At 40.2% G+C, this 15,218-nt stretch overlaps 1 protein-coding gene across 7 annotated transcripts in view; it reads right to left on the bottom strand.

Annotated features, from left to right (window-relative positions):
- chd9 (chromodomain helicase DNA binding protein 9) overlaps positions 1 to 15,218 on the bottom strand; it is a 67,409-nt gene that overhangs the window by 43,014 nt on the left and 9,177 nt on the right. The window contains exon 1 of one of the 7 annotated variants that reach the window (XM_026378665.1): positions 12,419 to 12,474. The exons of 5 other annotated variants lie outside the window; for them this stretch is intronic. Coding sequence is in view for 1 of the 2 variants with exons in the window: in XM_026378664.1 (XP_026234449.1) it covers positions 818 to 847 (30 nt within the window). In the remaining variant the exon portion in view is untranslated. Of the gene's footprint in view, positions 1 to 817; positions 1,012 to 12,418; positions 12,475 to 15,218 lie in introns of those variants that run through there. One more of the 7 variants, XM_026378664.1, reaches the window with a different exon arrangement.

The following is a 15,218-nucleotide window of genomic DNA, read 5'->3' as shown; positions in this document are numbered from 1 at the left end:
ACCGCTGCTGAGGCTATTAGGAAGAAATTTACTGGATCATGCTGGAATGTTCTCATTCAAGTTAATGGTACAAAAAAGAGGGGGAGGGGTTGGAAGTAAAGCTTAAGAGCGGAAGAACATGAGGATACGTGAAAGAGGTACTGTAGCATGAGGAAGAAAAAATATATGAAAACAGGCATCTATCAGAAACGAGAATGAGAGAAAGGAGAAAATGCACCAAAACTGAGAGCACTGCAGCTGTGTAATACATCTATAAATAACTGAAATTACAGCCTGCCAGCACTGCAGTGATTTCAATCTCTCTAGCAGCACGTAGTCCCACGAAAACAGTGGGGACCATTACAGCCCATGAAAAGGTAGAGTAAGCTCCAATTGGGCCGGCTAGCTTTCCCTCACTCTCACCCCCTCATTTCCTCATGTAGTGAGCTCTCTGACTGACAGGCTCAACTCAGAGGACACACACACACACTCACACACACTCACACACTCTCACACACACACTCTCACACTCTCACACACACACACGCATACACGCAGTGTACATAAACTACAGTGCAGCTTGAAGAAAGCTTCAAATGGGAATGGGACTAAACAGATAGTGGAGGTAAGGAAAACACAAATCTAGGCTGCCTTGATCAGGTCTAGCACAGCAAATGAGTATGGAAGAGAGGGGAAAAAAAAAAAAAAAAAAGCAGCAATGAGTTCAAGATGGCGGCAGTGCAGCATGAGCCAGTAGCAGAGGAGGTTGTTCAGTTCCTGCCGGCCCCTCCTCCTCCCCCTCTGCCCTCCTCCCTCCCAGCTCTCAGAGCTCACTTACCCTTCCTCTTGGCCTCTTCACTGTAGACATGGTGTTTTTTTTTCCCTTCCTCTTTCCTCCCCCTCTCCAACTGGCTAACAAAAGCCTTGCCCTTTCGCCGGGTTTTTTCTCTCTCTGTTGCTCACTCACGCTTTCTCTTACAAACACACTCACTCTTTCTCTTTTAACAGTCGTTTTCTCTCACTCTTCCTTGAGCCGTGTGTCCCCCCCTCCCCTCCCTCTCTCCTTGTTTGCCTCCCCTCCTCCTCCCCGGGCAGCTTTCCTCCTCAGGCAGTGGAAGAGCGCTGGAGCCGTTCGTCTCCTCCTCCCCCAGCAGGCAGGGCTCAAGAGGAGTGCATGTGAGCCCTCTCTCTCTCTCTCTCTCTGTCTCTCTCTCACCCTCGTTTGTTTCTTCACAGGGTGATGAGGGAGCAGCGCTGTGGGCGGTAGAGGAGGTGCGTGGCAGTCCAGGAAGCTCTCATTCTGCTGCTGCGTGCTGCTTTGCCGTCGTCCTGCTTCACCCAAGTCTCCCTCACTCTCTCTCTGAGCGTGTGTCAGAGTTACCTTCCCCTGTCTCCTCTCTCCTCCCCTCTCATTGATTCCGCTTTCCGCCTGCCTTTCGTGTGCGCTCTCAATGACTTTCTGAACCTTCTCCCTCTTATTTCTTGCTCTTTCTTGCTCTTTCCGCTCTGCTGTTTCCCTTTTTGTGCCTCTCCTCGTCTTCTTCACGAGCCTGGAAAGGTAGGTTACTCCTTTTATTACACACAAAAAAGCTTTTGTTTTAGCTGGCTTGGTTGTTTTTTCCTCCTTTTCCCCCACTTGTCTTTTTGCTCGTTCTCCCTCGCTGCCCTTCCCTCTCCCTGGCTGGGACGCACGGTGAGCTCGAGACTCTGACAGGCAGAGCGGCGGAAAATGAAAGCACAAAGCAGCAAAATGCATCAGCATGAATATTAGAGATGTCGTTAAAACCCAGACTCGTTTTTCTCTCTCTCTCTCTTGCTCACTCACTCACTCGCTCTCTCTCTCTCTCTCTCTTTGTAAGGAAGTAGGCCAGCAGATGGTGCTAGCAGTTATTACATTAACTTTCACAACTTAACCCCTGAAGTCCTAGAATTCTCCCACACCACAGATTGTCAGAAGTGGAGCTTTTTTTGTCCTCATGTAGGCTACTGCCAATGATAGACTCATTTATTTATGGAACAGCCTCACTCAATGGAGCTAAATGAACAAACAAACTAAATTTCAAATGCTATAAATATGTTCTCAACACAAAAGATCTATAAAAACGAAGACACTGAGAAATAAACACAGCAGAATATATTAGATTTCCTACTTCCTAACCATACCAGGTACATGCAGCCTACACTGCACAAGTCTCCAGTGGTGAACTCATGCACTTATGAGGTCAACGCCTGGTCACTCTGCTGTGACTCGTGGAAAAAAATCTAGGGGGAAACTAGAATGTGTCTGAGACGTGCAGCTTATTCTCTGTGCCAGAAATGATCTCAGATATGTGAGCCAGCCTTTCAGGAGACTCTTGTTAGCATGATACAGGGGCCATGTGCACCGGCTGGCACATGGTATTGGGAATTATTCTGAGACACATGATTGGCCTTGGGCCAGGTACAGTGCACAGCACTACTGGGTCAGACCTAAGCTACTGACACATACTCAATCGGCTTTTGAATCGTTATTTACTGTGCAAAATCAGCCACACAGGCTTTCTGTGAGCTGCCCAACTGAACCAGGACTACCAACCACAGACCTGAAGAAGAGATGAACTGACAGAAGACAATTAACATGAAGTGCTAAAAAAAGGCACAGAACATTGATTTACGATCAGTTGTATTCATCTATATATGAGAGTACTTTCATTGGAAATATATGATAATCATATCTGAATAAAAGCGTCAACGTTAACCAATACACTTCTCTTTACAGGCAACGCTGATGACAAACTCTTGATATGAATAGATTAGACTTTTGGTTTTCATTTAATTTCATTTTATATTAGTAATTTTTACATTGTGAAGAAAGCCAACACTATTTGTTGCAAGTTGATTCGACTATGGTGTGAAACATGTGGGTGAACGTCTGTGGGTTATAACACAATATGGCTTTACACATTGTACAGATAACCTAAATAAATGTCTGTGCTACTGACCAACTATAAAGTTGTGGACAGCCTTATTCAAAGTGTGTATATATGTCTGTGTAATTACTGAGAAGGGCTGGGTGGGTTTGTAAGGTCAGAGTGATCAGAACCACCCGCACACAGGCATCTGAACATCTCTTACTATATCTCTGTGGTTTGTGTAGTTTTACATTTTACAGCCTTGACTGCCATGTTTGCATAACAATTACAGTCCTTTCCAAGAGCGTGCAGCAGCAGGCATCAGATCCACCTGCCAGGCCAGACCTTGGAGTTTGGACTTCAAAGCAGACCACATGCTTATAGGGAGCTGAGCAACAGCCAGGTAATGCCCACTAGGGTAAAGCGGCTTCACTGAGTGTTAAAATTAATAAAGGCACTTGACCCTTTTTTTCCCCCAAGTAAACAAAATTATTTTTCATATTTTATATGTGTCTCAATTGTCATAAAAAGTTGAAATGCAAATAGAACCGTGAACTCCATTAGTCTCAAAACAGTGTTTCTACCAGCAAGGTGGAAAAATGTAATAACTACCATCTAGAATCTAAATAAATAATACAAACAGGTAACATTTAGAGGGTCTTGAGGTGTCTTTCCACAGAAAAAGTTTGTGGTCATCAAAACAAGAGCAAAAAAATAAAAAGGAAAAACAAATGTTACACATGCTTCAACAGTCACATGGCATGAAGCCGCAGATTCTTGGCAACAAAACGGTTAATATGCAAACAACCCTGGCAGCTCTATACGTGGAGGAGTGGCTTCCTTTAAGGACAGATGAGGGAGGGCAGAGGAAGAGGAGGGGAGTAGAGGAAGGGGAGGAGAGTAGCAGAACTGGTGAAAGGAAGCTAGCGGGGAAAAAAAAAATGTGTGTGTGAGGCTGCAGAGGCACAGGTGTCTGTCTCTGAACACTCCATTACTTCCTCATCAAAGGGCCTGTATTAGTGCACCACTGCTCTCATTTCTTGCCTCTACCACGGTGAGAGTCTCAACTAACTCACCATTAGGGAAATGAGAACTGAGAGCTACCAATATATCAACTAAAAGGACAAGACGACTAGCACCCAACAGTGCTAGAGTCTAAAGCCGGCTGTTACACTCATCCATTGTGCAATAAATTACAAAATAAAATCTGATCTACTATTCTCATATAATACTACAGACAATGCATAGGGCAGATAGAGTGATTGTCTATTAAAGTTTTAAACTTTTAACCATGGTACGAGATAATTCTGCATGTATGAGTTATTAACCATAATTTTCTCTCACACACAGAGCTACAATATCCTTCAGCAAGCGATCAAATATACAGAACAGCACCACTTATGACAAAAACATTATCATACAGCATCCAGCATTTCCCACAGGTTTTGAATTGATTGGTGAGCATCTGGCATGTTGAGAGTCAGCTGCAACACAATGTAAAACTCACAAATCAAAACTTTTCATAATGTACACTCAAGCAGCAAAAAAATAAACTGAAAAAAAAAAAAAATAAAAACTTTATGTTCTTGATAATACTGAGATAAAACATTTTAGATCAAGCAGCTAACCACTCCAACACCTCCAGCCTTGGCTGACCCATTGCCTCATTTTATATTCAGTGAAGTTTACTAAAAATAAGCTTGGCCTTTAGTGGTTCTCACAGAAATATAAACAGAGATGCCTCATCAGGCATCAACAGATCATATACCTATGGCTTTGGTAATGAATCACAGGTTGCGCTGTTAAGTCTAGGTGCAAAAAAAAAAGATTATTTAAGACTATTAATTAGGCTTATGGCTGGAGGCCAATTTGCAGCCACACTGGAGTGTGAGGCAGCCACAGGGTTGATAAATGAAAGGAGACATGATGCACAGCAATGCTTCCTCAACCAATTAAATACAGCACTATTCAGAGCCAAGAATAACAGTGGCTCAGCTGAGAATGGTGCCCTCTAGAGGAGCTGCTGAAAGCGTTATTACTACAATCTGGCCTCCACTGTGACCACACAGCCTTACTGAGCCAGATGTGAAATAAATATGCAATAACTGCAATTACATTCTACATGTTTATCTCATGTAGTTAGTTTGTGTTTTTAAACAATTTGTCTTTATACTCTTACCCCTTTGCATCTGGTTGCTGCCCATCATCCACTAATTTAACAAATAAACAAGAGGGTTTATTTCTCTGCAGATTCTTGGCCATGATTCGATCCAAGTCCTTTGAAATTGGGTTTCTGACAATACTTCAATATTTCACCTAATGCAAATGTTAATTAAACATGACAGCTGTATCTTACTGACACACCTTACTTTTTAAGAGCTACTTGATATAAATACTGTTTAAAACTATTAAGTTTATTAGCTTAAAGCATTGACGCTCTGCACCTTATAATATTGATCCAACATGTACCACTTCAATCAAGCCAATTAATTTTCCTATGTTGTATAAAATCTCTTTCACCTTCTAAGTGTTTTAGAATCAGGTTAGGTTTCGGTTGAGGCAGCTAAGCTCAAACACATGTAAAGGAAAGAAACTTCAATTCACCTTAAGTTGTACAGTAGTATCAGTGGAGTATCCTCCTTCAAAAATAATCTTTGGTTACATGATTTTTTTCCACCAAGCCAGTTCCAGGGCTGGTTAGATCCAATTCCTTCCATTTCAACAGCCAAAGAACTGGCTCTTGGCTAGAAAAACTGGTATGGCACCAGCTCCTTGATGATCTAGGACCAACAATTGCTTTCGTCAGAGGCTTGGGCGTGATTATAATGACCAACAATATTTGACGAAAGTTTTGTTGTTAAGAAAAAAAAATAAGTGTATCGTTTGTTATATTTACCTGCAATGTAACTGATAAACTATAGCTAGTTGATGCTAATTAGGTAGCATAAGTGTTGATCGCCAAGTGTTTGGATACCAGTGTAAGTCCATAAAGTCAGGAGCAACGCTTATACAGAGAAACGGATGTTTGCGTTAGTATTGCTATGAAGATGAAGATGTATACAGATATATACAGAGACGTAATAATGCAGCTCTATCACTATTAATAGTTCTCTGCGGAAAAGCAAATCGGTTCTTAGATGGTTCCCTAGTTGGTCAAATGGAGATATCACTGATGTGTCTACTTTCACACTCTGTTTTTACTGCTGCATCTTCAGGCTTAAACATACAATAAGTCCAGTGTAAAAAGAGGAAGCAAGAAAAGTTCAAAACTGTATTGGCCCCAAAAGATAAAAACTAAAAAGCTAAAAACTGTTAGCAGACTACAATTTCTTGTCTCTGTGCACATCTGTCTCACATATTTATAGTAAACGAACACTCAAAAGCCTGTGATCACAAAGACAAATAATATACATATGCACAATTTGTCTCCTTACTTTCACACAATTCCACTGTCCAATATACATCAAATATTTGTAGTGCTGATGAAGCAATTATTGCCCTCAATACAGTTAAGTCACATGTCCAACTATAGCAAACATGTCTCACCACTACAGCCCTGCTACTTTCGCAAGCAACACCCTACCAACTTTATTTATACAAAATATATAATTAATAATTAGCTAATTTTTATGTTAGGTGTTAGGTGACTCCCTTATTTAATCAAGTTCAACATGACCATTTCTATTGCAAATAAGATGGTTTATATGTGCAGGCAGAAAGACGTGTAAGCTAAGACAGAGTTGAACACTAGGGGGTGATTGTGAGGACAGAGCAAGAATTCCAAGGGATGAGGTCTGACAAGTGAAGTAACCGCCATATCTGAAGCAATCTAGTAAACATAATCCTATATCTTTCTGAATTTCACTGCCAAGACATTGGAATCATTATGAAGGGGAGGTTAGCAGAGTCTGCATTATTAAAGGCCTTATAACTGAATAAAGATCACACAGAAAAGAACAAATGCCTTTTGACCTGTTTCTTGTATTGGTTTAGTTTGGCGTTAATGTTTGCACTCACCTTCACATACAAAAGTGAAGAAAACAAAAAAGGTGTGAATTTGTTTTGACTGAGTGTGGCCTTAGAGTATAGCCTAAGACTACTCTAAGGCCACTTGTTCCTAGGTGACTAGGAAGAGCAGAAAGGGATTCTAACTATGGTCCTTCTTGCATCTTCAGTCTTCAGTGTCAGCTCAGAGGGCAGTCACTCGTTCAAGATCATATTTTAAGTCATAGCACTGTGCACACTAGCAAGTCCATAGAGGGACACCCTTTACAATTAGAAGCTGAATGTTAGATCCTAGACTATTAATACTCATTTGACCATGCTAAAATTTCCCCAGCTGCATTGCAGCCTAAACATTTTTTATTACCACTTGGATTTTATTTAGTTGCAGTTTTTCAGGTGCTGTATGATTCATCTATATCATAGGAACAAAATGTGTTCATGCATTTGTGATGTGTCACAAATAAAATCATGAAGCTTCTCCTTTAAAGCTGGCCTTTAATGGTGGTTGTTCTGAGTAATGACGTGCATCTCTGTGAGTCAGAGATGGCACAGCAGGTCAAACACCAGGCAGTGAAGTGAAGCTGAAATGTGCAAAACAAGCAAGCTGGATGATACCATTCATTAATGGGAACATTGGTGCAAACTGAAGAGTGGAACTGAGAGGTGGTCCCTTAGGATGCGCAAGAGAGTGAGCTAGAAAGAGACAGTGCAAGTAAGGGAGGGAGGGAGAGGAGGATGATGTGAAGGAAATTCAGCAAGGAGCTTACTGCCAGACCTTTACAACTCCTTCATTATTGAAGCAGTGCAAAGGGAGAGCAGGGCAAATCCCTGCATACAGAACACACACAGAGGTGACTACATACATCCACACAAAAAATAGAGCAGGTTTATAGTCCACCTACAGCGGATGAACAAAGGGGCTGTTTATTCTCTTTTCTGATTTTCACTTCTTGCTATGTTAAAGGCAGGTGTCTGTGCAGTGGACCTGCTGGAATGGTTGAGACCAGACATGTAGACATTCTTCAACAAACAAGAGGATAATAAAGATGATCACTATTCCCCCATTCACCCCAGAATCTTATAAAAGTCTGGTTTACATTATGTCCTCCTTTATAAATCACAAATCAGGTCTTGATGATTTAATCAAGTTGAAAATCTTTATTAATTTACATTGTAGAACTGATTTAAGAACTGTCACTGAAAACCAGTAACACCAACCTATGGAGGGCTGTACTCAAAAGCACACTGAAAACCAGAGTGAAACATTTAAATCAAAGGCTCCTCCAAGTTGTGTGAATTTCACCACAGAAATTCATAATGTGACTCAGAAGTGTGTATGGCTCCTTCCTGCCTGCACATCTGGGCTCAGATGCTCATCTGAGTCAGCACATAGTGTCCTGGAACATCTCCTTCCAGACCTGGATCAGGGCATCAGTGAGCTCCTGGACACTCTGTGGTGGTACTTGGTGGCATCATATACACTGGCACATAATATCCCATAGGTGTTCAGTTGGATTTAGGTCACTGGAATGTGAGGGCCAGTCAGTGGCACCAATGCCTTCGTCATTTCGTCATCCAGGACGTGCCCACACACAGCATTGCCCTGCACCAGGGGCAACTAATGATGATGCTCAATGACATTACAGGCCTCCTGACACAATTACTGCTGGACACACACACAGTGGTATTCATGCATCCTCTATCACACTTCAAGACTGCAGACTGCACATCATAACATATGGCTTACTTTTACCAGAGTTGTAGAAAAGGAAACCTAACCCCACCCAATTATACTGAGCAGAGTTTGGACCCAACTCAAGTTCTCATAACTGAGTGAACCTGTGAAGACCTCTACTTTATGCTACCAAGAGTGACAAATTCTAACAAAACACTAAACTTGACAAGAATCAATTGGGAAAGATAAGGAGAGAACATTAGAGAGAGCATTTGTCTGTGGCCACCAAATGCAAAACCAATTGCTTTCTGGGGCTTGTCTTGCATTTATCTCTTAACTGCACCTGTTGTCACTTTCATTTGCACCAAAGCAGATAAAAACTGATTCACAATCATGTGTACTTTATATATGGAACGATTGATGTCCCTGAAGTGCAAATCACTTGATGTTAAACTGTGATGATTAAGTGTTCCCTTTATTGCTTTTTGACCCGTGTATGAATAGACAAAACTTAAAAGTGGTTCCATGTAATGCAATGTAAGCATGCCTCTAGGGGTGGAAGCTAGAGAAATACAACTGTACCACTTTTTTCCCCAGACAGGGTACGAGTACTTCCATGTGAGTACTTGTTAGCACCAACTGCTATTTCTACAAATTATTCAGTATTTCTACTAGGGATGTTATGATATCTCATGATACTCAACACCAATTTCAACAACACAACATTACAATAAATAATAAACTAATGAAACTGATGTATTTCATCAGAAACTCTTATTGCATTCCAGCAACAAGTGTGAAATGGAGACTGTGTGGTGACATTACTGCTATTTAAAATAAAACAATATTGTACTAGAAGATATCAAAATCCCAAGACACCCAGAACAATCAACCATTTTTATGATGGCATTAGGATTTCTACTGCAGTGCCCATCTGCCTGAAATATGGGAAAAGAAAAACGAATGATAAATAGCTCAGGTTTAAGCCTGACAGCTACCACCTCACAGAGGTACCAGCAGTCAGTTCCTGTTATTAGCTGTCACTTAGCCTGAACCTGAACAAAATGATGTTAGCCTTTTTAGATGTTGTGTGAGGAGCACTGCTAGAATATAAACTTTTTCACATTAGTTTAACGTTTTTAATTAACAACTAAAACCCTCACCTTAAATTTATTGCACAGATATGTCTCTTTTTCTTTATTGGATGTTTGTCTTTCTTTTACTCCAAAAGCTCTGAGACACTGTTTGCATACTGTCTTGTGTCCATAACAAGTTCAGAACTTGTACCTGATCATCCGAATCAAATGCACCTGTACCATCCTATATGTTGTTAGAGTTACCTCCTTCTCTTCTTTGTATTTAACATCAGATTACATATGTAGGGTTATATTGTTTACCTTGTCAGTGCTCAAGAAATTACATTCTCCAGAACCTAAGACAGCTATAGAGGAGCCTTCGGTACCTCCGGCTTCATAGACATAAGTACTGTCATGTTTCCAGAATTTAGGTATCAACTTAGTACTGAAGAGTTCTTCTGACAACCCTAATTTCTACCAGAGAAATTACAGTACAGTGCAATACAGTTTCTGTTTCTGTGTTCATTTTTGTTTTTGTATCGAAATACTCAAATCATCATATAGTATACGCAAATCAAGAGATACTCATGAAGGAATCTTTTGTATTCAGTGTATTTTTATCTTTGTCTGTTTTGAATTTTTCATCCCTGTGTGCTATCCAGGGGTGGCAAAAGAGATGGGGGTGAAGACTAGAGCTTTAATAGCCCCTTTGTAAGTTATTCCGTTAATTTTTTCTCATCCACTGTAGTATATGTGGTCTTTTGTCATGCACGTGAACACACATAAACCCAGCTGCATGTGCACAGAGCAGAGAACTCTGTGTTCTCCAGAATAAATCAGCCTGGGAATGCCCTACCCAGATTACAGAAACCTGGTTTCTTGATCAAAAAAAAAAAAAAAAAAAAAAAAAAAAAGGTTTAGTATGGAATTGAACTATTCCTGGATTTTCTTTTTTGTTTATCGACCTATGTTAGAATAAACAAACTGATTGCAACTCGTAAATGCACTAGAAAGCGCTGTTGCCATACTAGCTGATAGCATCTGCTCCAGGGAGTCTTCTATTGAGTTCATGACTAAAATATAACAGATAAGAACGACTAGCTACTCTCAAGCACCGATACCAACTAACAGACAAAATTCGCTGTAACAAATGATAAATACATTTTCATTTTGAGGTCACCTGGACGTTTTGTTGTGAGGTGACCATGTATAGCAACTGTGCTGCTGTGGTACTGTTAGGCTGCACAAAGTAACATGTTACTTTGACATCTGGAGGTACCATAATTTAGGATGAATGTAAACATTGTGACACATCAATACAGCAAATTGACGTAAGGTATTTATGTAATAGATTATGGTAACACATTGCTTTAGCCCTATTTAATTTGGTACCTTGTAGAAGCCTTTTTGTTATCAATGCAGCTCTTTGGTTAGGCTCTGCAAGCTTTTAACAGTGGGATAGTAGATCGCCACACCAACACAGCCACTTACATTGTTTTAGCTGTGTGAAAATGCCTCAATAGAAATATTAGGTATAGTAGTCTATAAAAACTTTACTACACCAAGTCAAGAAAAATACAGTACATAGGCTAAGAGCTATGTCTACATCCCTGTATGACTGTTTACCACTTAGTCATGGTTTCTCAAGGTGAAAAATGTTTTCCAGTGTTTTATCAAACAACATATAAGCAATATGTGGTAAAAACAACAACAAAAATAAAAAACTATACTAACAAATAACAAAATATAACTACTTTTAATTAACTGGTTACAGAAACTTTGAAGGTCATCGAAAAAGTGCCAAAAATGACTATGAGTTTAATAAATATAACTTTTCTGTAGATGATTGATACGTTATTGATACGTTAAGAGCGTATGACAGTATGACAGATTGAGTGGTGATTAGTCAATGACATACAAGTGAACTTTCTTCAAAGGTAAATGAATTGAGTGAGTCAATTTCCCTGTCAACAGAAATGAAATGCTGTACAATACAAGCATAACACTCAGTAAACAAGGTCTTGCCCTACAACACTGGTGTCCATGGTAACTAGCTAATGGCTTCCTACTGACACAAACCTGTTTGCTGAACTTACAAATCAGTAACCAGTGAGCCAACAATCATCTCTGGGAACAATATAACTGACATTACATTATATCAAAGTCAAACTGTTGTACAGAGAATTATGTATCAACTGGAGCAGTGGGACAGACCAACTTTAACTGGAACTCATGCGTTCCAGCTTTACTCAAGCTTTGGTTATTTTATGTGACAATTTTCTCACAGAGTGTCTCCATCCTACCACAAAATCAGCCATTATGACTGTTAAAGACAAGGGCAAGGGGTGATTACCCATCCATGACTTTTCTTTTTTTCCCACTGTTGCACCATATAAAAAAGCTCATTTACAAGTGATTTGTTTTTTTATGCTGTCTTCTCCCAGTTAAAGACTTTCTATGCCAAGAGACACTAACATCCTAGTTTTCTGCTTTCCATCAGTCAAAGGTTAACACAAGTTCAAGGAGGTTGCATCACGTCACAACCAAAAAGCCTTGGATTCCAGTCACACACACACACGCGCACACACACACACACGCACGCACACACGCACACACACACACACACACATATACACACGCACGCAAAACCCCTTCACATTTGACTGCTGAGCAAACACTCACACACCCATCACCGAAGAAACATATTCAAAGCCATTTAATCCCTAGAGAAGGCAGAAAAAGAGAAGGAAAGAAAGAGAAACAATATAAAAGAGTATAGTTTAAATTCAGACCTACTGTGCAGTTTGGGCTGGCAATGTTCCCACATGCTTCTCACACAGTCAATCCAAGTACAACTCTCTCCGCCCTCTCCTCTGCCAGCTCCTCCCCACCTCCTCCTCCTCTGTGCCCTCCCCTTCTGCCCACAGCAAAGACCGCCTGACTTCCTGTTTACCTCTGACCCTTACTTATTCCCCGCCCTCATCTGGCAGGCCTCCAAAACAGACAGGTCGAAGAGGCTAGATGCAAACTGACAGGAGAGAGAGCCAGAGTGCGCGTGAGAGAGACAGCACTGCGATTTGTATGGATGTTGGGGGAGGTGATCAGAGAAAGTGTGTGAATAAGACAGCCTATAACCATGTGGCCACTGGAGCTGCAGGTTTTCCCAGAGGTGTGTGTGTGTGGGGGGGGGCAAGTGTGCAAAATGAGCATGTGTGTGCAGCACTTGTGGGTGGTGGGGTGAGGGCTGGGGTGATCCATGGTGTCAAGTTTCAGAGCTGATTATGGCATTGCCTGCCCAGTCTGGTCTGCAGTTATATAAACGTCAGAGAGGTCAGGAAGCAACAAAGCAAGCATGTCACCCACACACACGCCAATCCTGCTTTCAAGTACACACACATACCCTATGTTGCTTACTGGCACAACAGCTCAGAGGCCGAAGCAGGGTAGAGAGAGGTGAACAGTGATACCCGGTCAGATAATAAATCTAAACCAAAGTGACTGTGGCAAGCATGAAGAAGGCACCTGCTCAGTGTGACTGCAGTGGCTATCGCAGTCTCCACCTTCACCTGTGTTTTTTTTTCTATTTGGCAAAAAGTGATTTGGTCTGATGAAAATTATGTGAAAATGAAAAACTAGTGTGTAGGAACAGGGCAAAAATGGCTAATTATTCAGTAAACAAGTGCCATGACAATGAAAAAAAGGCTATGGATCTACTGGAAAAGACTCAGTGATGTTCATATTACATCACATGGGAAACACCTGACTCCACAAGAAAGAGAAGCTAAACAGTAACGTAACTGTCATTAAAAAAAAAAAAAGACTAAGTACTGTAATATTTTCCAGGGGTGCTATGTACGATCTTCACTCAGAGTTAAGTGTGTATGCTGATAACTACAGAGTAAAAAGTCATCATCAGTGGAGTTCCCTATAGGACAGTTCAGTGTGGTAATAAGTTAATATAGAGTTAATATTTTGTCCCAGTTAAGCTACCAATATATATGCATATGTGACATATCACACATCATAGCAACTAAAAAGACTGAAAGTCTGATTTGGAGAAGAGAGTCAATAAGTTAACACTATTCTACTGCATCTTGTTGTGCGTAGCTGCAGACAATGTGACCCACTAACAGCCTAATAATTCTGGTGTTTTGCAAATGTAAAAGCACCCAGGTTAGAAATTTGTGGCAGATTTATTTGATCTATACATAGATACATATATTAGTAAATTGATAAATAGTTAATAAAAATAATTTCAAATATAGTTTATATTATCTATTACTGTTCCATTTCACCCTATTCATACATCAGTATGTATAAATGTACAGCAATTACAGTAGTTAACACTAAATGTTTCAGTGCTGGGCAAAATTTGACAGCAGTCTTAATGTCCTTAGGTAGGAGTGTGCGAAATGATGATATTAAATCATGAGCAATGTTAAATGTCTACAAGATGTGCTTTTACAGTGAGATAGAATCAATGTACAGAGCAAGTTATCCAGTTGCACTTATATGGCATATACGCAACAAGCAATGCAGAGTGACATACCTTAAACTCCCTATTCTACAACATAGCAGGATGGATGACAACACAGAGGAGCTGGTCTATGAAAAGAATTCAGCATGGGTAATACAGAACTGGTTTGGACTTTCCAAAAATCAACACTGTGCAAAAAGCTGTTGCAAAGATAAAGTTTGCACATTGGGTGGCCACACAACAAACCTTTTTAACCACCTCAAATAAAAACACAAAGAGTATGCTGACAGTCAAACAGTGAGGACCCCACATAAGGACATCAGCCACAACTATAAAACCAGTTCCTACAGGTCCAAAACAAACAACTCTAGCGATACCATTTGAGAAAGTAGCTCTGTATGACAGGACAAGCAGGTGATGTAAAGAGTTTACTGATGCAGTAACATTTATGATTCCTTCTTCATACTGGAAGATGAGGATGAGGATCTTAGAATACTGTACTGTACTGTTAGCTCTTTTTACTTTAAAGCTATGTTTTGAAAAATCTGGAAATAAGTTTGCTCAAAAACAACCTGAAAAAAAACAAAACTGTAATAACATTATAAATCATGATGCTGCTCGAAAAAACAATGATGATACAATATATTTGCCTTTTTGCTCAACCCTATCCTTAGGCGCCACTGGGCAGGACTAAAATCAGGGTGGCAGACATCCTCTTTCAGTTTGAGTATGCTGGTAAAGGCGGTTGTAATGTGCTGTTGTTGCCCCACAAATCTACGAAACTGCTTTTAGCTTTTGGGGTTTAGTTTAACTTGTACATATATAAAGGCCTATTAAATCCAATTAGGATAGTGATTAGCAATACAGAGACAGACAGAAGACAGAAATCTCTCACTGAAAATGGGCTATATAACTAGCTGACTGAAAAAACAGTCAAAATAACACAACAAACCAAAAACATAATAATATAAATAATTAACCTGTAAAATGTTTTGTAGTGTATTCTTAAATTGTAGGGGAGAGCAATATAAGGACAATATTTGCAACATGTACTACTGTAGTATGTTACAGCACAGTACCGTATCTGGAAATCCAACTGAGAATAATCTGTTTTT

Source organism: Anabas testudineus, chromosome 3 (assembly GCF_900324465.2).
Source record: "Anabas testudineus chromosome 3, fAnaTes1.2, whole genome shotgun sequence".
Taxonomy (NCBI): domain Eukaryota; kingdom Metazoa; phylum Chordata; class Actinopteri; order Anabantiformes; family Anabantidae; genus Anabas; species Anabas testudineus.
The sequence above is the reverse complement of the archived record's forward strand: the minus strand, read 5'-3'. Positions and strand labels throughout refer to the sequence as shown.